The sequence below is a fragment of the Gorilla gorilla genome, chromosome 2 (genome assembly GCF_029281585.2).
Source record: "Gorilla gorilla gorilla isolate KB3781 chromosome 2, NHGRI_mGorGor1-v2.1_pri, whole genome shotgun sequence".
Lineage (NCBI taxonomy): Eukaryota > Metazoa > Chordata > Mammalia > Primates > Hominidae > Gorilla > Gorilla gorilla.
In genome coordinates, this window is record NC_086017.1 from 10137552 (window position 1) to 10161114 (window position 23563).

Here is a 23563-nt window from a genome sequence, read left to right on the forward strand (position 1 = left end):
TATCACCAAATTGGCAAACTTACTTGAATCACCCCTTTCCCAACTTGATTCTGCGGATGCCAGCCTGGGTTCCCAAATGGGAAAAGTAATTAGAGGGAGGAGGAACCGTGAGATTCAAAGGGAAGAAATAATCCCCAACAGTTTGCTGACTGAATAATTGGCCCTGGTATAGTTGAAAGTTGGCATTACCATTTCATTGTTTAATTTGGTCCATGATTTTTTCATTTTTATGTGTAGATATGCCATGCCAGGGCTTCACTATAACATTCTTCTAGTAGCCTCAGTTCTCTTCGATGGAGCTATAACTTGAATCTTCTCCACCTGGATTCAAGATTAAACTCACTATAATTATTTTCTATGTAAAACTATATTCCCAAAGGCAATGTTCTAGTGAAGCATGGTTCTACATCATTTTGTAATTTTTCTAAGACAAAAATATGACTTTTCATTCTTTATTGATATCAGCATCCACCATTATGTTTGTGTTTTTTTCTTCCGTTTTTTTATTTCAGTAAAGCATGCTAATGACTCAAGTTCATCCACAGAAATTGGTTCCAAGGGTAAGTTGAACCCATGTGGAGTGTTGGCATTTGTGTATAGCTCATTGTCATCTCAGATTTTGAATTTTTTCTTTAATATCCTCTTAAGTTTATTACAATACTGTTATCGTGAAAAACATCTGAACTTAGAGGGTTCTATTGCCCCCCATGCCCTCTTAAATATATGCAAAGGGAGTGATTTTTATAAATATATAACTATATAAATATAATGAAATACTTATATATAATGCATTGAATAGACAGATAGAGATATTTAATGGAGTAATTATTTTGGGTCTCCCAAAACATCTCTTATGGTACGTAAGGTTGATACTTTTGCAGAAAGAAAAGAAATGGTTAAGTGTCAAAAGACGTAGAGAAAACACTGCGTTTAAGAAAGTTAAGTGGATTTTTTTCTTGCAAGACTTCTTGAAATATTTGACATGCAACTGTACATTGTGACTTTCTGAGAAAAAAACAGTTTGTAGCATTTTTCAAGCTCATGTGTCTATGTGATCTTTTTATTTAATTCTTTCCCCCATAGAACATCTATCAGAACTGGTGTTCTATGGAAAATGCCTGAGTAAATCTGAGTTGTATAGCAGGCTAGTTCTCTATAATGAGAAGAGTCAGTTACCTAATTGCAGCAAATATTCTCTATAAAATGTGGGCCAGTGATAACTTAGATACCTTATATACTTGCAAGTTCAGTGGAGGAGGATGTAACCTCCTTTTGAAGAACCGTCAGTTTTAAGGTGGACTGATTCATCCCCAACATCATTTCCTTTGAGATTAATAACTCAAACATATATAGTGCTGTATTTTCACAGCACTCAATGAAAAATCACTGCACATAGTACATATTCAACAATTATTTTTCAAAAAATAAACACGAAGTATAGAAGACTGTCTACTGCTTAAGTCCCTTTGAAGATGGAAGCCTTCTAATTTGCCATTGTACTTGAAAAATATTCTTAAGAAAATAAGAAATGGGACATTTCAATATGCAGGTAGTGAGGATGCTTACCAGTCATTTCCTAAAACTGTGTTTTTCTTTAAGGAGCTGAGACTACAGGTAGAGTTGCCGAAAGAGCTCGATAAATTCATAGATGCCTAGTGTCTACCACAGCCTTCCTCAGTGAGAATTTCTGAGTGCAGGAGTAAGGAAGCTGTTTTTAGCAGAAACCTCATTAAATTCTTAGGCAATTTAAATTAAATAAAAACACAAACATAAAGTCATTGCACATGACATGATTGAAGTATAGAATATAAAATCACAGATTTTCAATTAAGGACTTCTGTTTGACCTTCTGAGTTAGCAGATATGGTATAAATAATAATATTTATAAAATTTTGCAGTGCTACGCTCAGTAAAAACATATGAGGCACAACCCATGCTTCATGGTAGGAGAGAAGAGGAGTCTATTTAAATGGAAATATGTGAAATGTGTATAGAACACACACACACACACACACACACACTCATGTGTATTGGATTTTTTGTTTTAAGAAAGATGTGGTGTCACAGAATTTTATGTATATTAATTTGAAAAAATTCTGACTTTTCTTTTCTATTTTGTAGCAAATTCCATCAAGCAAAGAAAACCCAAGCTGCTGTTGCCTCCCACTGAGAGTGGCAGTGAGTCTTCAATTACCATCCTCAAAGGGGAAATCTTGCTGCTTGAGTGTTTTGCTGAAGGCTTGTGAGTAACCTGACTCTCACTCATGACTTTGTCCATCCAGTTCTGTAAAGAATAAGACGTCAAGCACATTAAGACTGTGCTTGCAAAGATATTTTAAAATTATTTCCTTAAAAAAATTAAATTCTGCCGGGCACTACAGATATTCTGCTCAGGACTGTTATCCCAGGTACTTAAGAGGCTGAAGCAGGAAGATTGCTTGAGCCCAGGAGTTTGAGGCTGCAGTGAGCTATGATAATGCCATTGCGCTAAAACCTGGATGACAGAGCAAGACCTCATCTAAAATTAAATTAAATTAAAATTAATAAAATAAAATAAATGGTAAAAATAAATTCTGTCATTATATCTCTAGAGGAAGTAATTTGTACTTCACTCTACAGACTTCAGGCAGTAACAGGCTCATAAAATTAGATCTCTCTGTCAATTTATGATATTGTGGATGGAGGGGATGATGACAACATTCTCCTTAGTTAAGTTTAAGAAGGCTGAGGTTGTTGGTAGTCAGCCCCTCACTTTTGGTGCTGAGTTTTCTCTCTATGCTGTACTATCTTGCCCCACTCCTGTTTGCTATGTTACTTACTAAATCTGCTCCTTTGCAGGTTCCAAGGAGCCCTATTTATCTATTTTTACCCTGCTGCCCTTTGCACACATGGAGGTCCAGACCATGTAATTTAAGAGAGTTTTACATCAAAATCTAATTAAGTGAACTTTCTTTACACCTGAAAAAGCAATCCATTTATTTATTTATTTATTTATTCATTTATTTATTTTTTTGAGACAGGGTCTCACTCTGTCACCCATGCTGGAGTGCAGAGGTGCAATCTCAGCTCATTGCAACCTCTGCCTCCTGGGTTCAAGCGATTCTCCTGCCTCAGCCTCCTGAGTAGCTCAAACTACAGGTGTGTGCCACCACACCCGGCCAGTTTTTTGTATTTTTAGTAGAGACAGGGTTTCAACATGTTAGCCAGGAAGGTCTCGCTCTCCGGACCTTGTGATCCACCTGAGTTGGCCTCCCAAAATGCTGGGATTATAGGCATGAGCCACCGGGCCCAGCCCACAATGCACCTTTTTAAATCCTCCAAGAAAACCCTAAAGGACCTCACTTGGTCACCTCTTAAAATTGTTCCATTTATTAACTACTGTTAAGTACATGTAAACAGGGACCATCTTATTTCATATTTAATCATACAGGGTCTCCTATTTTTACCACTATCCTTCTGAACTTACGGTCCTTCCCTACCATTGAGGATACCTTGGGAAAATGCATTCCAGCTTCCTAGCACCTGGGTTTACTCATTTGAAATATAATCTGTTCGTAAGCTAAGGGCTTTGGGGACTCTAGTTAGTGGACTAGGATTTGAAATTCAAAAAATCATATTCATTCATAATTTAGAGTACATTCTGAACGACTGGTTTAGAAATGGAGCAGATTTTATTGGTTTTACAGCCCCTAAGCTTTGTAAATTTCTCTTTCCAACCACCAAAAATATCAAAGTTGCTTGTCTGTCTTCAACTCCCAATGTGTATTTACATAAATCAGTTAGAAGTACTATGACACAGACTCTGTTTGGAATGTTTGGTCTGTGTATTATTTTAGAAGAGGAAAGTCTCATGTTGAGTTTGAATCATGATGGCAGCAACCTGCTCTACTGCTTGTATTTGTACATGTTTACAGTGGTAGAAATTAAATTCTTGCAGAGTTCATCACTATATTGAGTTGGGCAGGGTGATCCTTTCTGTAATTCTTTTTTCTTATTTCCCACAAATGCCTTCACTTACCTCTTGGATTGACTAGCAACTGCGCAGAATGTCTTCAAAATAATGAAATGCTCTCATGTGCTTTTTAGAAAATGAAGAGTCATGAAGGAATATATAAAAACAGAGTGGATGAAAATACATGTTGTTGTGAGGACATGAAAATTCTTGATGCGCTGTCCTAAGAATTTTCACCTGAAGTAGTTTCTTCTTACTCATACTGATTTTGTGTTGGGTAATCCTGTCTGATCTGGGTCGTCTCTCAGAAGATGATACATTTTTAAAAAGTTTTTTGAGTCCTTTAAAAAACTTTTTCTAAGAGGTTTTCAAGCCATTAACCTCCTATAGTAACAAAAATAATTATAATTAAAGTATTGTACTATCATTTTGTGTCAAGCACTATATTTGGGTCTTTGAAAACTAGTCTAATTATCTAATACATTTTACTTGAAAGAATAAAGTAAAATGATTATCTATAAGTGTCAGGTAAACATGAGATATAATTTATCTCAAGATAGGTCTATATCTTGGCAAGAATTTCCAGCTATATTCTTGCAAATGTTTTTCATTTCCTTTTGTTTTAGATTTAAGGGACATTTACCAACAGTATCTGAACAAATGTGTTTTGAGGGAAAACTTATAAAATGGCCATAGATGGACTCATGTGCACTGCTCAAATAGTTTTTTTTCTGTTTTGTAAATTCATGGGTTTAAAGTAGGTATAATTCTTTCACAAGATACTACTTTATAAATAGAGAAATATACAAATAAAAGTTGGCCAGACAAGGGCCTGAAAAAAATTGAGATTATGAGGTAGTGTATTTTGTGTGCAAAAAGGTATTAAGCAATATATTTTCCCTCAAAACACATTGCTTAAATGCTGTTAGTAAATGTTATTTAAACTAAAAAAAAAAAGGCAGGAGGTATAAAAAAATTGGCAAGAATAGAGCTGAAAATTTTTGCCATGGTATAGACCTATCCTGAGATTAAATTATATCTCATTTTCACATAATACTTTAGATCATTATTTTACTTTATTCTTTCAAGTAAATGGTATTAGAAAATTAGACTAGTTTTCAAAGACCCAAAGGCTAGGGAGTCCGGGAGATCTTGCTGAAAGTGAGTTACTTGCTCTATTAAAGGATGGACTCATGAAAAAATCCTGTTTTAGGGGAACTGAGTTCCAGAGCAGCCTATAACTTGGCAAATTGTCATTTTGACAGATGGAGTGAAAAGCCAGCAGTTAGGAGACTTGAGCTATGCATCCTCTTTGGTGTGCTCAGAAAGCCAACAGCTAATATACTCTCACAGCTGTCTGCCCAGGCATCACTACCATTTCCTACACAAGCGTGCCATGTGCTCTTAGCCTGGTAAAATATAAGATTATTATTCCAGGCTGCATAGCACGTTAGTATTTGAGCCTTGAAGGAAGAAGGAAAAGAGTAGATATATAGAGATTAAAGAGCCTTCATCTTTACCTCCAATTTTTTTTTTGCATAAATAACTGAATTATTTTAACCACAAACTATCAATACAAATAATTTGAGAATATTGACCACACGATTTGAAGGAATTGCTCAATTATTACACAGTAACTAATGGGCAATTTGACAGGAAGCATATATTCTAAGACTATACAGTTAGGAAGGACATAGGTTGAAAAGCACAAAATAATAGAACACACTGATAAGAAAGGAACAAGTTTAGAGTAGACAAATATAAGTTGGGGTATATCATTTATTGCTCCAGTGACCTTAAGAAATTAATTTATTGGAGCTTCAGACTCCTTACTGTTAAATGATCACAATAATGCCCATCTTTAGAATGTACCAAATAACCTACAGCTATCAATAACAAGAAGAAATATGGAGAGGAAAAGTGTTGCATCAATAAAATTAGCAAAGTTGTTTCTTCTACTCACTTATAGAGCCGGACTGGGCAAGAGAAAGAGACAGTCATCCTTTATCTAGAATCAACCCTTTATGCTTTCCACATAATTTTTAAATCAAATGAGTCACAGAAGGCAAGACTTCTGCACTTGTCTGGTTTTCATGAGAAGGGATTTTTCTTAATGTAGCTGCCTTGACTCCCCAGTCCTTTTTTCCTCCTTACTAAGGTGGGGAAAGTTATCATGCTGGTGTGTAACAAGTTATCATGCTGGTTTTGTTTTGTCTTTACTTTCCTGTTTGTTTTGACTGGGTGAGCTAATCTTTTGAAAGCGCTAAGCAAGGGAAGATTTGGTTCATTCCTCCTTTCCTCTGCTGCTCCCACAAGGGTGAGAACGTGCTCCAGGTGGCAGTATCTGTGCTACAGATTCCAGCTTGCCCTGGAACAGGCTGTTCATGGGTCTAATCAACATGTCCAGCTTTCACGCAGGAGCCCCATTCTCCATGATCAGCATCATAGGATTAAAAGGGAAACTTCTCTCTGCTGACTGTGAGGTCCCACTTTACTGTGTTTTACGCAAACAGGGAATAGGGCTGTTATCACTGGCTGCCCCAAACCACCCACAGGGAGATTTTCACACTTGGAAAATATCTTGGTAATATTATTTCAATGAGCTCCAGCTATTTATCCTTCACTCAGCCACACCTAGTCAGCACTTACATGTAGTTAGCCGTTGTAATAGAGGAGAGAGAAGATTTCCAAGGAGACAGACCACTGGAGGAACTTCCAGTGAAAGAGACTTGCTTCAACACCAGTGTTCACTATTGTTGGTGGAGGGTGTGTCTGTCCACTGGTAAGGATGATGTGGTTCAGTGGAATATGAACACATATGTAAAAGCAACTTGATAAAGGATATGTCCTAAGGTTTTCTTTGTATTTTACTTTCCGCTTTTAAAAAAATGTTTATTTATTTAATTATTTGTTGCAGGCCAACTCCACAGGTTGATTGGAACAAAATTGGTGGTGACTTACCAAAGGGGAGAGAAACAAAAGAAAATTATGGCAAGACTTTGAAGATAGAGAATGTCTCCTACCAGGACAAAGGAAATTATCGCTGCACAGCCAGCAATTTCTTGGGAACAGCCACTCACGATTTTCATGTTATAGTAGAAGGTACCTTTCCCATGTTGGTCTATTTCTCTGCTTTTCAAAAACGTAACTTTATGCATGTAGTAGGCCTTGCTTCTAAATCATACATGTTAAAACAGGTCAGCAGTTTCAACTTTTAATTGTAGTGCGGGCATTGAATTATATTATACTTCAATTAAGCAGGTTTGTCATTGATGCCTCAAAATGACATAGAAGGGACAAATGACAAGAAAAGATCTCATGTTAGGGATGAAACACAGACAGTTTACATGATTTATTCAAATAGTCATTAAAGCTAGTCTCCTAAATTATTTTTATTGTAATACACATATACATTTCATAATATTAAATCATAAAAACAGCAGTAAGGATTATGATGAAAGAAAGTATTAAAATGAGCCTGGAAGAAAGCTTGGATTTTGCTTCCTAATCCTGCAATTAACTTGCTGTGCCCTTTGCCATTTATTTCACTCTCTGTACCTCAGGCTCTTCACCAAAGAAGTGAAAGAGGCAGGCAAATTGTTGTGTTAGCTCTTTCCTGCATATAACACTTTTGTAATCCATACCTTGGGTTCACATGATAAATTCAATATGTTACTTACAGGCAAAAAAGAATAGACTGTATGCTATAATATTAATTCTCTCAAAAAGTGCAAAAACATTATATTGAAGTCATCTTCTCTCTGTAAATTCAGAGATTTTGATCAATCAAGGTTTTATTGGTATTAGTTACATTTATAGGAATAAGTAGGCAAAGATGATACCGTTTAAATGTGGAATGTAGTTATTAGTGCTGTGACTGGCTGATGTGAAGTTTGTCTAGTCCTCTGAATGTGATTGACACAGACTATTTTGTGTGGATCCAATCACACTGAGGCTTTCTATCTACAATTTAGTTGACTGTATTGATCAAATAATGGAATGGTGACTGCATTTGTACTTATTTAGTGCAGTGTAAGATTAACTACTGAAAGGAATTATTCTTTTTAGACTATAATTTAGTGAACTAGTGCTCTAGGGCACCCATTAATATTCCAGTAAAGTTCACCTCTTAAAACTTTAGTTTGCACAAGGAACACCTAAGTAATGGCCTGTTGTTTAAATTAATGGAAAAAAAAAAGGACTCAGACACAAATTCTCCTCCCAAGTAAATGTTAACATAGTCGATTTAGTCATACCCCTGTTTGGAATAACACTGTATTTCCAAGCCTTCTCCATAATGCATATTATTATTTAAGGTAGGAAGAATAGAAAACCAAAGTTGAGAATTTTATTTTCTTTGACTTGACAAAAGCAAAACTTATATAGATATGCATTAACGTCAACATCTGCCAAACAGTGATATATTCCTTTGACATTAAATTATTCACAAAGAAATTCAAGGAAGAAGAGTTTGAAAGATTTATGTTATGTATATTTTTAGTCATCATTTGATGTTTCTATATAATTTGGCTACATCATGCAACAGGGGTATTTTTCTGTAACCCCCTCCTCCCCTCCCTGGCACACACACACCCACGAACCAGACATATCTAATTGTTAGATTCTCCTCCAAGTTGCTGACTATTAGAAACCCTTCCAGATGGCTGAAACATAGCTATGGTAGCTGAATATTTTAACAATCTGGCCACAGTTTTCTTGACTATAAAACCAAACCTTTCAAAAGAATTGCAAGGGTTGCAAAAAAAGAAATCAAAGATGTAAAATTAATTATGCAATTTAAAATGTTGACTATAGGACTCCAAAGGAATATAGATTTCCTGAACAAATTGTTCTCACTACTCATAAAACAGCTATTAGCACTATTGAGATGTAAATGATGTTTTTATGAAGAACTTTTAATCCTCTCTCTTTAGTAAGAAACTATTAAATGTACCTTCAGTTGTATGTTTTTGGAGTTTCTCTTTACCTATGCACATGAAAAACAAATTGAGCTTAAGAAGTCTTTACTTTTTTTTTCTAAAGTGTGGAGGTAATAACTAAAAACTTTGTTAATCATCTGGATGGATGAGCTCATGTTTATTCAATTTTTTCTGCCTTCCTGCACCCTCTCCTTTTCCTTTTTTGTCTCTTTTTTAGAAGCCCAAATTAAATAATAAGGATTTGCCATGTGAGAAAATAGCAATGCTATTATATATTTTGAAAATCTACTCCATTCTGAAAACACCGATTGTGCTTAAGTAAAATCATGGATTGGATTGGATTCTTTCTGTATGTGCAATGTCTTTCCTATTACCAAACATAATCAAATCCTATGAGCTTGTAATTTAGGTTGCAACATCCTAAATATAAAATCAGACTGCACTTCAAATCCTATAATATGTATGAGCAAAAGCAGCCAGGATGTCTTGACTAGGTACAACTGTATATTCTAAATATCTAAGATTTGATTAATTACACATTCAATAAGAAGAGATATATTATAGTGACATCTAAAACAGTCTACATCCAGAAATCAAAATATAATCACAATCACATTTCAATAGATTATTTAAAAATAAGCTCCCACCAATAATTTTTATGTTGTCAACTTTTGAATTATTTAAAGCCTTTGAATTTTAGTAAGTGAAATAGGAAAGCATTTATGTATAATTATAGAGCCATAGTATAATCCAAAATGTTTTTGCATTTTCAAAGGTTGTCATAAAATCAAATGCAACTCAGTCATTAATATACTTGAGAAATCCTTGTTTTCAAATAACAAATCTATTTCTAAAATGTTTCAATTAAATCCAATTTTTGTTGAACCTAACAATTTTTGATTTATTAAAATATAGATTTTAATAAGAACCTGTGAAGAAACAGTTTTACTAAAAATAACCAGTGTTGTATGTTCTATAGGTACCAAGTTTATTTTATTTTGTTTTTTTCCTAGTGATAAACATCTCTGTTTAGCTTGCTTGATATATAGTCCCAATGTTCAGACATTTGCATCTGTTTCCAGCAACACGAGAAATATTTATCATCTTATTTTTGTATTTACAATTATGAGAAAATGCATAAAGTTTCAACACAAGCAATTTTCATCTGTTACCATATGTCTTAGGATAATAGATAAAAGAATGGGTTTCTATAAGGATGGTATTTTTCCTCAGAATTTTTGGTTTTAAGGCTCAAGAAGCAGCTGTTTCTGAGCAGAACAAGCTTGACTCAAGTCTCTCTCAATATTACATGATTCAGGACCAGCTTACTTCTATAGGAGAAATGGATGAAAAGCATTAAAGTAAATGTTCAAGCAATTATAAAGAAAGCTTATAAAGAAGGGTTAAGGTAAAGTATAGTGAGGAAGCCTAGTGAATGCTCATAAGATAACACTAAATTAGAAACAAAAATCACATGACTTCAGAGTCTTAACGCTGCTCATCCATAATTGCTGTGTATTTATCTATGGAATGGCAAGAGCAGGAACTGGAGCTTCCTTTGCTGGTGGGCCTGGGCAAGTTAGGCAACTTCTCCAAAGCTCAGCCCTCTGTCTGTAAGATGAAAGGATTGGATGACGTGATAATTTGGGACCTCTTTCAGTAATACCAATATTGCTAATAGTCCTAATAGTAAATATCGTAATGGCAATAGTAATTATTCATGAAGATTTACAGAAATATCATCATTGCTTGATTTTCTTTATTTCTGCATACGTTGAAAGCAATAGTTGTAATTTTCTACTATAAATATGATATGCCATAATGTTCATGTTCATGGAATATTTTTCTGTAACTTACAGATATTTAGTTTTATATTGGTTGTATTAAAATAACCAGAAAAAAAGTAAGGATATCATTAAAAAAATGCAAAATAGACAAAAATAAACTTTCACCTCAGAAAATGATTGCAGTTTATAATTTGGACTAGTGTATTTTAAACCAAGTGACTAAACATTTACAGGTAGTACAGCTTATGAATACAGATATTTAACTTGGAATTTAACAATTAAGTCCACACCCTGTGGAGTAATTACAAAGGCACTTATCTCACTTGGACTTGAACTTGCCAAGGCTAGTTGTGTACTTTTGTTTCTTCTGGTGAACTTACAGTTCTTTCCTTTTTACATAATCCTCTTTTTCTTCCTTCACTTAGAAAAATATTAATGATATTTTTTCATTGTATACATACATATATCTTTGAAGACTTTCCTTTTTAGCTAAAAATGGAAATCTAAAATATCTTTGGGGATATAACCAAACTACACTTGATGGGAGTTGCTACCTGCAGGTTTTGTGCAATTTTCTCTGAAATCAAATTATCCAAACCATCAACACTTTAATCTAAACCTTTTATTTACCCCTGACATAGCAATATTCATGAAGTTATAAAACATAGAGTTATAAAAACATGGAAATCCAGTAAAATGCGTCATCTATTTCTGACATACTTTGTAGTATTGTTATACTGGAGCATTAGGGCATAGAAAGATACAGGTAATTTTAAGGTACATTTTGCTGCATTGTTTTGACGGCAGAAAGCTAAACACTGCTTTTGGGCTTCTCTCTCTCCCCTCTTACAAAAAAATCTCTAGGAAATAATATTTTTCAAATTGATTATATGTATAAATGCTATAAGATCACTAATTAAGAAATATTCACAATAAGCATTAAATATTTTAATTAGTTTTATTTTTAAAATTCTTAAAATATAATTCTTGTGTATCCACCTTTTTTAGATGCCATGCTGCAGCTTGAAAATAACCTGTAGTCAGCTCTAAATAAACTCACCATCTGCTTATTCTTCCCTCATTTTTTCCTAGTGGGGTAGCTACTTGTATAGCTAAATAAAGTGGTTGTATATAACTATTTTCAGTATGTTGATGTATGATACATGTTGAGTCCAAATTAAACACAAACACACACGTGCACGCGCGCACACACACACACACACCATACAACACAAAAGCAGCTCCCACCTTGCTTCGCAGAGCAAGTTTACCAAAAAGAGCTACTATGAAACCCTTTGTGGTGTCTGCCCTCTGCTGGTGCAAAGTAGAAATACAGGCCTTAACATTTTTGGACTTTTTGACATAGATAACATCTCTCATGAGCTCTTCACTTTACATCCAGAGCCCCCTCGCTGGACAAAGAAGCCTCAGAGTGCTGTGTATAGCACCGGAAGCAATGGCATCTTGTTATGTGAGGCTGAAGGAGAACCTCAACCCACAATCAAGTGGAGAGTCAATGGCTCCCCAGTTGACAGTAAGTTTAAAAACCGATGGGAATGCAGTGCTGAAGGCCCTGGTTTGACGGGATTAATGACGGTCAGACATGTGTGTAAAATGAAGTTGGTATGTGGTTGGATTAGCAGGACAGATACAACCAGCAAATCAGAGATTGCTTATTTCTAAGCAATTTGGTTGTTAAGACTTGATATTCATGGAAGAGCCATAAATAATATTTATACTGCCTGTGCCCTCTTATAAATTATATATAAGAATAAAGATTTTTAATTTTTAAAAAGAAAATTGAATGAGAAAGAGGATGCATCCAAGGAAAAAAGCCAATTATTGTTCCTCTCCCTGAGAAGAAACAGAACAGGAGCCTAGCAGCTGAGGGCACAGGTTCAAAGTCAGGACCTCCCTTAGGCTCAGGCAACAGCAACACCTGTCCTGGGCTCTGCCCTTTTAAGGGACTTGCTCTGGTCACCCTCTGGTCCTGCTTGTCTCCATGATTTGAAAGCATCCTCAGGGAAAAGGAGGCATCCCAAGTCTGAACATGGTCCCATTACTGCCTATTTGCTATCAACCTCAAGCACAAAGACCTGAAAATCCCCATGCCCGGTCCACCCTGAGCCCACTCCAAATGGGCTGGGCGGGGAAAGACAGGAATGGCCCAGCACTGAGGGCCAATTCTCCCCATTTCACCATGCTCAGCATAGAGCTCCAAGGAGTCCCCAAATCTTCCACTGGAACCTACAGCTCAGATTATTTTGGATGTCCTTGTTCAGGAAGAAGGATAGAACATATTTTTACGTGTCAATTGCTTAATTAAGAGCAGGTACAATAGTGGCTTCCATTTGTCCTTTTGCTCTGGGGCCTGCAGAAGTCAAGGGTGAGCCACTTGGTGGATAACAGACCCCGGGTCCCATCTAGGATGTGCACCTTGCCAGCTGTTTCCTCCTGAGGTGTTTTCTGAATCTCCCCAAGCTTACGTTTTTCAAACTGCAAAACGGAGGTAGTGGCGGTTGGTTGTGATTGAATGAAAAAAAATGTAGCCAGCTGCCTAGGGCAGTGATTCATCTGTAGAGCACTGTGATGGCTTATACTGGCTCTACCACTTACTAGCTGCGTGACGGGGAGTATCACTGACGCTCTTCAAACCCGTTTCTTCATCAGTAAATTGGGATAAAAATAACACTGACTCACAGGGTTGTTTTGTGGATTAAAGGAAACATGCAGAGAATGCTTAGCACGGGGACTGCCACAAAAACAGCACCCCGTAAGGTATGGTTGGTTGGTATTGTTTTCCCATAACAGACACTCAGGAAACCTTAGTCCTCATTATTACTATCTTCAGATTTGGGATTTTTCTCTTCATCTCTTTAGGGAACAGAATAAAAAATGAAAAATAATAATGAGGTTTTGGGTAGACGAAGGGAAATGAAAGCAACTTTTGTTTATAATGAATGTTCAGGTTACAAAAGTAAGGAACGCAGATTCTCAGGAACACAAAATCATAAAATATTATATTTGGATGGTATTTGGCTGTTTACAAAAGACGTTCATAAATTACTTAGAATCCTCAAAAGAACTTTATAAAGGAGGTGCTATTATTCATATTTAACTGATTCGTTCATTCAATAATATTTATGGGGTACTTTCTATGTTCCCGGCATTGGAGTTCATGCTTGAGATACCACAGTGAATAAAATGGATGGATTCCTTGCTCTCCTGCCATTAGACAAATAACACATAAGTGTGTACTATGGTGTGCTAAAGCAGAAAATAGCTGGGTAAGGGCAGTGCCTGAAAGAGGTTCAGGACCCAGAGTTGCAATCTTATTTTAAGACCATAATAGTAAGACACCTGTGGTAATTTACCTTTGAGTAGAGATGGGAAGGAAGTGAGGAAGTCAGCCATCTAAATAGCAGGGAAAGTGCTGTCTCAGTGGAGAGGTGTGTTGAGGAGGAGAAAAGAGGTGAGTGTGACTGAAGCTGAGGGAGTGCAAGGGGCAGCCCTAGGCCACCAGATCCTCCAGCAGGGGAAGGGGCCAGAGCTCAGGTAAAGATGAACATTGAAGTAGGGCCTTGGGATTTTGAGATTACACTAGGCAGCTCTTGGAGAATTTTAAGCAGAAGAGTGACACAATCTAATTTACATTTTTACAAGGTATTTTCCTGGCCTTTGAATGGAGAATGGACTGTGTGACTGATGCTAGGTAGGAGGCCGTCTGAGAGGCTCTGCGCTCAGGGCTAGATTGGTGGCAGTCACGGTTGGCTTCCGGATTTATTTTGAAATTGAGCCAATAGGTTTGTTAATGGATGAGGAGGTCAAGGCTGAAAATAAACTTATGCAAGACCACACAGCTGAATAACGGTAGACTTCAAACCAAAGCCAGGTCACTGGAATCCAAGCTCTGTGTTCTGTTCACAGCTTTTGGCCGTGGCTCTCCTTGTTGCCATGAAAACAGGTCATAAACTTTTATAGGTTGGGATATTTGATGACAGAGTGTTGGCTAAAGGATTTGAAATCTCTTTAAGCTTATTTTAGTTTTAGAGGTTATATATCCTTTCCCCATGTTATTTCAAAATTAAATCAAAATGATTGCTATTATTGATTATCGGCCTAACCCTTTTCACATGCTTTGCATATGATATTTCTGAACCTCGTAGCAGCTTGAAAAATAGATTCTATTATTCTCCATTGGCAACTGAGGCTCAGAGAGGTTACATTACTCACTGGAGAATGCAACCCAGGTACATTTAAAACCAGGAACTAAACCCAGGAAGGATTAACTCCAGAGCTGAAGTTTCGTCCACTTTATTGCATGATTTCTCACAGGGTTGACCAAAGACAAAACTGAGAAAGAATTTCTGAAGTACGTCAGGACTAGTGTGTTTTATAAAGACTTGGCTTTCTTGAATCCTGGGAGCTTCTGTTAGCCTTTGTCAATACACAACGATTCCCATACCCATGCCAACAGGCAGATTTAAGCAATGTTTAATTACTTAAATAAAGTATCATTTAAATAGTCTAATTTATTACTTTTGTAATGCAGTGTTAATTCAGAGCCATGCATGGATCAGACGGGATAAGGAGAACTAAACGGGAGGATGGCGTTAACTCTGAAAGACTTAGGACCCTGAGTGGGGTGTGGAAGTGAAGAATGGGATTAGAGACTCAGTGCTTTGCAGCATTCCTAAAGAGTTTAGCCTTTAAAAACTTAGAAGAGCTACTCATCTTGCTAATTTGCAAGAAATAAGTGATAAATTGTTCAACAGGATTGTATTAGTTTTCTAACATTGCTATAACAAATTAAATTGCCATAAACTTAGTGTCTTAAAATAGTGCATGTACACTATTTTACATTTCTGTAAAAGTCCGACACGAGTCTTGGCTAAAATCAAAATGTCAGCAGTGCCATGTCCTGGAAGTGCTTGGAGAGCATTCTCTCGTTTGCCTTTTCCAGCTTTTCCAGGCTGCCCACATTCCTGGCTCCCTTCCGCCATTTTGAAAGCCAGCTACACTGCATCTCTCTGACCATCCTTCCGTGGTCACATTTCCCTCTGACTATAGCCAAGAAGGGCCTTCTGATTTTCAGGAGCTTTGTGATTACATTGAGCCCACTTGGGTCATCCAGATGTAGGAAATAATTTTCCTACCTCAATGTCCTTAATCTTAATCACATCTGCAAGTCCCTTTTTTCCATGTAAAGTAACAAAGTCATACGTTCTGGGACTTAGAACGTGTACATCTTTCAGGGGCTATTGTTTTGCCTACTTACAGGGGCCTTTCAGGAATAAAGGTTACCCAACCTAACATTTTAAGTCATTCCAGCAAGTATTTACTGACTGGATTTTCTGTGGTAGCTGCTCTTTGGGCAGTGGGGACACACTGCACAACCTCACGGTGAGGTCCTGCCCGTAGAGAGCTCACAGTAAAGTGAAAAAAATATTCATCTGTGACTCCTAGGCAGAAAAAGATGTGTAAGTCTTTTATTTTAATATGTAATATTCATGTTCTCTAGAACCTAAAACTTAGTATAGTCATTATCTCATATAATGGAGACACCATCAGAAAAGTAGAATTCGATTGATTATTAATCTTGTAATGTCCTTTAAACTAAAAATTTTTGCATTTGTGCCCTTCCCTTGACATTTCCAGCTAACATGTTTTCCTTCCTACTGGATTTATATATATAAAATATATGTTATATATATATTATACACGGATATTATATATAATATAATAATATATATTTATATCTATATATACTATAGATATAGATAAAGATATACACATATATAGTATCATAGCAAGGGCAGGGCTTTTAGAGTCAGAAAAGTGGCCCAATGTTGTGGGATGTGTCATCCAACTTCTCTGTAATCCAGTCCCCTCACCTTTAAAATGGCCATGTAAATGCTGATCCATCGAGTTCTGAGCACTGTCAGTGAGATTATGCATGTGCCACATCCAATAGAGTTTTTGGTCCTTAAATGCATCAGAAATGTTAGGTATTCTTTTTTTTCTTCTTTTTCTTTTTCTTCACTTTTTTTTAAAAGTCTCTCTCCATCACCCAGGCTGGAGTGCAGTGGCGAGATCTTGGCTCACTGTAACCTCCACCTCGTGGGTTCAAGTGATTCTCCTGCCTAGCCTCCCGACTAGCTGGGGTTACAGGAGCGCACCACCACACCTGGCTGATTTTTGTATTTTTAGTGGAGACAGGGTTTTGCCATGTTGTCCAGGCTGGTCTTGAACTCCTGACTTCAAGTGATCCATCTGCCTCAGCCTCCCAAAGTGCTGGGATTACAGGTATGAGCCACCGTGCCCAGCCTCATGTTAGCTATTCTCATTTCCAAAAGATATTCCCAGAACTATACTTGTATCAGGAGTGGGGAAGGTTTTATCGCCCCAAAGTAGAAAATCTGGCCCTTTTTCTCAAGAAGAGTTTAGTCTTCCTGGGAAAATGAAATATATAAGCAATGTACATGAAGTGGTTAAATAGTGAAGCAAGGCAAATGAAATGAATGGTGCAGATCAGAAAACTGTAGAGAGGCAGAGAACTGAAACGGGAACAAAAGTGTCAAGGGAGAAAATAGCAGCCAGTACTGGTAGCTAGGGAGATCATGATGTGTTGACCATGTGACTTGTGCCAGGCAGCATCAGTATCTAAATTCAGAAGAGTAACAGACTGTCACTTCATCATAGGTCTTGAATGCCTAAAGGATAATCCGGAATAGTGCCATGAGTATAGGTATGGAAATTCTGGGAGGTCCAGATAAGCAGATATTTTGTTGCTAAATATTAACTTGAAAGATAATTGAAAATTCACATGGATCTGGAAAGAAAAGTCCACAGTTGATGTTCAGAAAACCTAAAGAATTGGCTTCAATGAACTATTAGTCACTCTAAACTGGTTTGAAAACATAAATACGGTGTGACACATTTAATAAATGGTGTATAAATATTTTATGTCCTGTTCTTTATCAAACTGACATTCTTTAATCTCTTTCAGATCATCCATTTGCTGGTGATGTTGTCTTCCCCAGGGAAATCAGTTTTACCAACCTTCAACCAAATCATACTGCTGTGTACCAGTGTGAAGCCTCAAATGTCCATGGAACTATCCTTGCCAATGCCAATATTGATGTTGTGGGTGAGTGTGCCTGGGAGCTGACTTAACCTGCTATTTTCCTAAGGAAAATGGTCAAGGTCATGTTCAGAAGTGTATTAACTCTTGACACATAATATATGGAGGGAAAAATCAAACTACTTTTCACCATACATTTGAGTTTTAGACTTCACACTGAAATTGTACTTTCAAAAATGTATTGAATTGGGATACTTCTATAATTCAAAACAGACACCGTAATATTCTGCTGTTTTCTATTTGTATTAGTATGACTAGGACATAGAAAAATTTAGTTTGCATATCTTTCTTCCACGAAAGTTTAAAACTGCGTTTATGTTATTTTCAAATAGATGTCCGTCCATTGATACAAACCAAAGATGGAGAAAATTACGCTACAGTGGTTGGGTACAGTGCTTTCTTACATTGCGAGTTCTTTGCTTCACCTGAGGCAGTCGTGTCCTGGTAAGCCAGTGGCTCATGGTTTTCTTAAGAGAATGTCAATTGTAGATTTGACCTTGTTTCTTCATCCGTCATTTGCCAGGCTGTATTGTGTCTATATTGTTACATGTACCCAGTGCCTCTGAGACATAAGGTAACAAACTTACTGGTCCAGGAAATTAGCTCTTCTGAAAACATTGGCTAGATTTCTAGGATTTTCTCACATAGAGACATACAGAGAGCCACTTGTGTTCATAAAGAAAAGCGGAGAATTGAAGAGATTACAGAGACAATTTTAAAGGTAGTTTTGGTTTTTCATTATGGGGGTACCACAAGGTCATGTTTTACTCTATTGTTGTTGTTTTGGGATTATCTAAATGATTATCTAAGCTCGAATTGAATTCCAAATGCATGTGCTTAAGACTTTTCCAGCATTCATTTTGATTTTAATTTCAATGAATTAATTGGTATCATAAGTCCAAAGACATTATCAATATGGATCTACCTTATTAGTTGCTTTACTGAAAAAGCTTGGTTAAATAGTTCTTGAATAATTTTGTCATTGGTCTGTAGGGCAGTGTGAGATGGGTGACCCCAGGTCATAGATTTAGAGGGTCAGATATTGCCTTTATTTTAAATCATGATACGTATTTTGTTCATCATGGGTTTTTTGCATTATTTTGATTTTTCAAAATACTCGATTGAAATATTATTTACCTTGCTTACTGATGTTTGGCACCCTGTTACATTTTGCGTCTCAGGCAAGCCTCCCACTTGCCTCAGCCAAGTCCCTGTCCTGTATGATCCTACATGGACCACATCCACAGCTTATCCTTAAAAAAAAAAGAAACTCAAGCAGTCACTTATTGTCAAATGTACAGGGTAAATCAAGCTGTAGCAGCAAAGGCTTGGAAATGGCTGAATGTTGGAGGAAATGGCTCTGGGGTTGATAGGGTAAATGTAATCCATGTCCACAGGACAGGCAAGACTCCCTGGCTTATAATATTTCTGAATGACCAATGTTCTCCCAGGACAGCAGGAGGTTTGAAAGGTTCATTATCTCTTTCAATTACTAGCTTTCCCATTTAGTACCCTGGAGCAATCATTAACTAAAGAGTTCACCACCAGTAAGCCAGAAAATATCTATTAAGCTCTGAGGACACATGCAAACCGGTGCTGGTGGCTATGACAAATACAGCAGAAGCACTGAGCATGGACTTGAATTTTCTATAGCCACAGTCTATTTGGGTAGATAAGATATACAATCTTGGTCCATTCTGAGAAAAATATGAAACCCAGTGAAACATTTCATAAGGTTTTCTGAGCTATTGAAAGGGGATTAGCCTGAATGACGTCACTGACTAGTATTAAAAGGCGTATACAATTTTGCCCTACCTCAGATGGATGTATGCTTTCTTTGTCCATAGGCAGAAGGTGGAAGAAGTGAAACCCCTGGAGGGCAGGCGGTATCATATCTATGAAAATGGCACATTGCAGATCAACAGAACCACCGAAGAAGATGCTGGGTCTTACTCATGTTGGGTAGAAAATGCTATAGGAAAAACTGCAGTCACAGCCAATTTGGATATTAGAAGTATTTTTATTTCACTGTTACTTTGCATGAATTGTCACATGGGTTCAGTCTGTCTTCATTTGCCCAAATGGAATAATACAATTTAAGTTGGAGTACCAGAAAAAGTTCTTTGAACCATTTTTCAAAATTCCCAGATTGGGTTTCATCTAAAAGATTATTGCAAGAATTACAGTGTATGCCAATGATATGTGCACAGCTTCATCCTATTTTAAGAGGCAGCCAGGTGTCCTTAGTGACAGATGGCTGTCAATATTTAAAAATTACCTATTAACCATACTACACCATATTTCTGTAACTATATTTTATTTCCAAAGCTAACTCAAGGTAATGGTACCAGTAATCAAGTTTTTGAGCTGAAGATTTCACAAACTCATAACTTTATAATGACTGAGGCATGACAGAATGAAGAGGGTTTTTGATCCTCTTTTTGAGTCATAAACAGCTTTGTATTATTCCTTCTCACTTCAGGGCACAGTCCTGGGAGCTGTTAATAGTTTCTTGGGCTTCACTGATATTTTGATTTTAATATTGCTCAGAGAGTCTTCAAGAAAGCACAAAACGGAAAGAATCTTCAGTATTAAATAGGAGCATTTTTGTTTCTTCTGTCATGTCCATATCCCAGCCTGCTTCTCACTTCCACCTAGATAAGGGAGAGCATAGTTGTTTGATCATCTGTTTTCACTGATGCCACTTTTCCTCATACATATCTGCTGTTGTATCCACTGATGTCTTGACATTTCTTTCTCTCTTCCCACATATATCCTTCCTTCCTTCTTTTTTCATCCTGTTTTCCTTTTCTTTTGCCTTACATCCTTTTCTTATTTTATAGTATTTGTCTCTTTCTGTGCCCTGAGTAAATCAGTGTGCCAGCCCACAGACTATATTTTTAAAGCACTCAAATACTCTCCCACAATATCTACTTATCTCTGATGTCTTCTACATTTTCAAGTGTCATGTACACTTTTCAAAATGCCCTCATGAAGTCACTGAAGATGGTGATGATTGTTTTTAATGCTTCAAAAAGTAAACCTATATCAAGGTTAAGCAACTCAGCTAGGTGTAAGGAGCGTGAAGCCTCGAATCCAAATGGAACTTTGCACTCCTATTGCCTAACACAGTGCTTGGCCCAAAATGGACCTCAAAACTGCTAGTGGCCAGAGAGATGGACAAGTTTAGAAAGTTTCAATATACTGTAGTGTCTATTTTATATGTTAAAAATATATACGAATCATATCAATGGAGGATTAAGGACACTTTTTTTTTTTACATATACAAAAGGCATGTTGAGAATGGAGTTAAGTGAGAGCCTATATAGTATAGTGATTGAGAGCATGAGCTTTAGTCTCAGGCAGATTTGGGTTCAAATCCTGGTTCAGCCCCTTACCGGTTAGGAAACCTTGTCTTATGGCTCAATTTCATTTTAGCCTTAAACTACTTTCTCTGTAAGGTGGGAGTATTAATATTCATAAAGTTGTTATAATTATAAAATGCCGTAATGAATATGCATTACTTAACAGAGCCCTGATAGAGAAGTGTTTGTTAAATTGTATCTATTATTATTAAATGAATTTCTGGCTTTAAATTTAGAATTAGAAGTAGGATGTCAAATAATTCACTTAAAACTAATTCAATTTAATAGTCTCTTCAAGTTTTGTGCCTGGAATAACAATTAATTTTATTAATACTTTCCATTTTTAGCCAGTTCCTTGAGAAAAATGTACATAGCCAATATCAGAGTATAATTATAGAATTGGAGGTCAGCTTGTGCAGTTGGTCTCTGGGAGGTCCCCAAAATGCCAAATGCCACATTAAGAGTATACTTACTTTTAATACAGCATTAAAGAGTAAGGATTGCATGTTTTGAAACAATCATAATGAACCAAACATTTTTTTAAGGCAGCCATAAACCAATCTTTGAGTTTCATAATGTTGATAACTACACATTTATTTTTGTTTCAAACTATCACTCCCTGTAATTCATTCAAAAGGAGATTTAACACTACGTATTGAATGCCTACAGTGTACAGGCTCCCTTCTAGGCTCTGGAGATACCGCAGTGTTACGAAACAGTCGCAGGCCCTACTTTCCTGAGGCTTACTTTCTAGTTCCTCACCTTCATGTTAATAGTTCATCCATTCATGGGCTTAAACATTTACCCTCAGGTTTCTGAATTAATAATAAACACCCTAATAGAAAATCACATATCTTTCCCTTTTCCTTTACAGCGCTTTGATTATATATCCAGAAGCACTTGAAGGAGAAATTATGTTATTTTCACTTCTAGAGACATTTGTTTGCTTATGCTTGTTTACTCCCTTCCCCAAGAAATAATGAGGGAAATTCCTAAACTATTAGTTGATATTTCCACTTAAATTTTGTCAGATGTCCAAGCCTGGATGGAAAGAAAATAATAATGAAATACAGTGTTAGGAAATTACAGTGGGACAAACCCCGCGTGAGGATTGGACAGTTATGGTGACAATTTGTGTTACTTAAATTGCAGGCACTTAATAACAAAGTAAGTTATGCTTAGTTCTAACTAATATCTTTGTTTGGTAAAAACAGATGCTACAAAACTTAGAGTTTCTCCTAAGAATCCTCGTATCCCCAAATCGCATATGCTTGAATTACATTGTGAAAGCAAATGTGACTCACATTTGAAACACAGTTTGAAGTTGTCCTGGAGTAAAGATGGAGAAGCCTTTGAAATTAATGGCACAGAAGATGGCAGGTAGGTAAACTATTATGATATGTCGTAATATTTGCTTGGGGTAAACAACTTGCATTTGATTTAAAAAGTTCTAGGTCGGGCGTGGTGACTCACGCTTGTAATCCCAGCACTTTGGGAGACCGAGGCAAGTGGATCACTTGAGGTCAGGAGTTCAAGACTAGCCTGACCAACATGGTGAAACCCCGTCTCCACTAAAAATACAAAAATTAGCCGGGCATGATGGTGCGTGCCTGTAATCCCAGCTACTCAAGAGGCTGGGGCACAAGAATCACTTGAACTCAGGAGGCGGAGGTTGCGGAGAGCTGAGATCACACCACTGTACTCCAGCCCGGGGGACAGAGAGAGACTCTGTCTCAAAAAAAAAAAAAAAAACTTCTTAAAGTATTCAAACAGAAACAAAAACAAAAACTGAGTAATATTTCTGTCTTCAAGTCACTTCACTCTCCTATTATATGTTTATCATCCTGTTTTTGCTACTGACTTTTCATGTAACATGTACCATTCTATTAGTGTGTGAAATAGAAACCACTCTAAGTAACCAGGGAAGAATTGCATGGGCTTGGATGCTTGCAAAAAAAGGCTGAGAACTGCATGGGCTTGGATGCTTGCAAAAAAAGGCTGAGAACTGCATGGGCTTGGATGCTTGCAAAAAAAAAACTGGAGGAGCTAGGCCTAGAAGAGGCTGCATACTAGTCTTCTAGGTTCTTGATCACAAAGCACTGCAGCTGCAATCCAGGTGTCTGGAAACTGCTGCCATCTTCATGGCCACCTCACCCCATTGGTACTACTCGTGAGTCCTGCCACTGCCACCTCTCATGTCTGCCAGAACCACTATCTGCTCCCACTGGCCCGGAGAAGATGGCGTCCATTTTCCTTCTACTTTTCAATCTCACATGAGTTTATTTAACTCACTAGCAAAACCTAAATCATATCTGGGATTCTTCCTGCCAGAGAGTATTGAGAAGTACACCTTTGAGTCTTCCAAACTCTGTATA

General features: G+C 36.9%; 1 protein-coding gene across 11 annotated transcripts in view; it reads left to right on the forward strand.

Annotated features, from left to right (window-relative positions):
* The window catches only part of CHL1 (cell adhesion molecule L1 like), a 209574-nt gene that overhangs the window by 145256 nt on the left and 40755 nt on the right, over positions 1-23563 (forward strand). For 10 of the 11 annotated variants that reach the window (XM_004033505.5, XM_031009568.3, XM_055380962.2 and 7 more), the window contains 8 exons: positions 513-560; positions 2122-2242; positions 6870-7054; positions 12082-12213; positions 17689-17829; positions 18156-18267; positions 19671-19837; positions 22403-22568. In XM_004033505.5, the coding sequence (XP_004033553.1) occupies positions 513-560; positions 2122-2242; positions 6870-7054; positions 12082-12213; positions 17689-17829; positions 18156-18267; positions 19671-19837; positions 22403-22568 (1072 nt within the window). The remainder of the gene's footprint in view (positions 1-512; positions 561-2121; positions 2243-6869; positions 7055-12081; positions 12214-17688; positions 17830-18155; positions 18268-19670; positions 19838-22402; positions 22569-23563) is intronic. The other variant, XM_055380961.2, reaches the window with a different exon arrangement.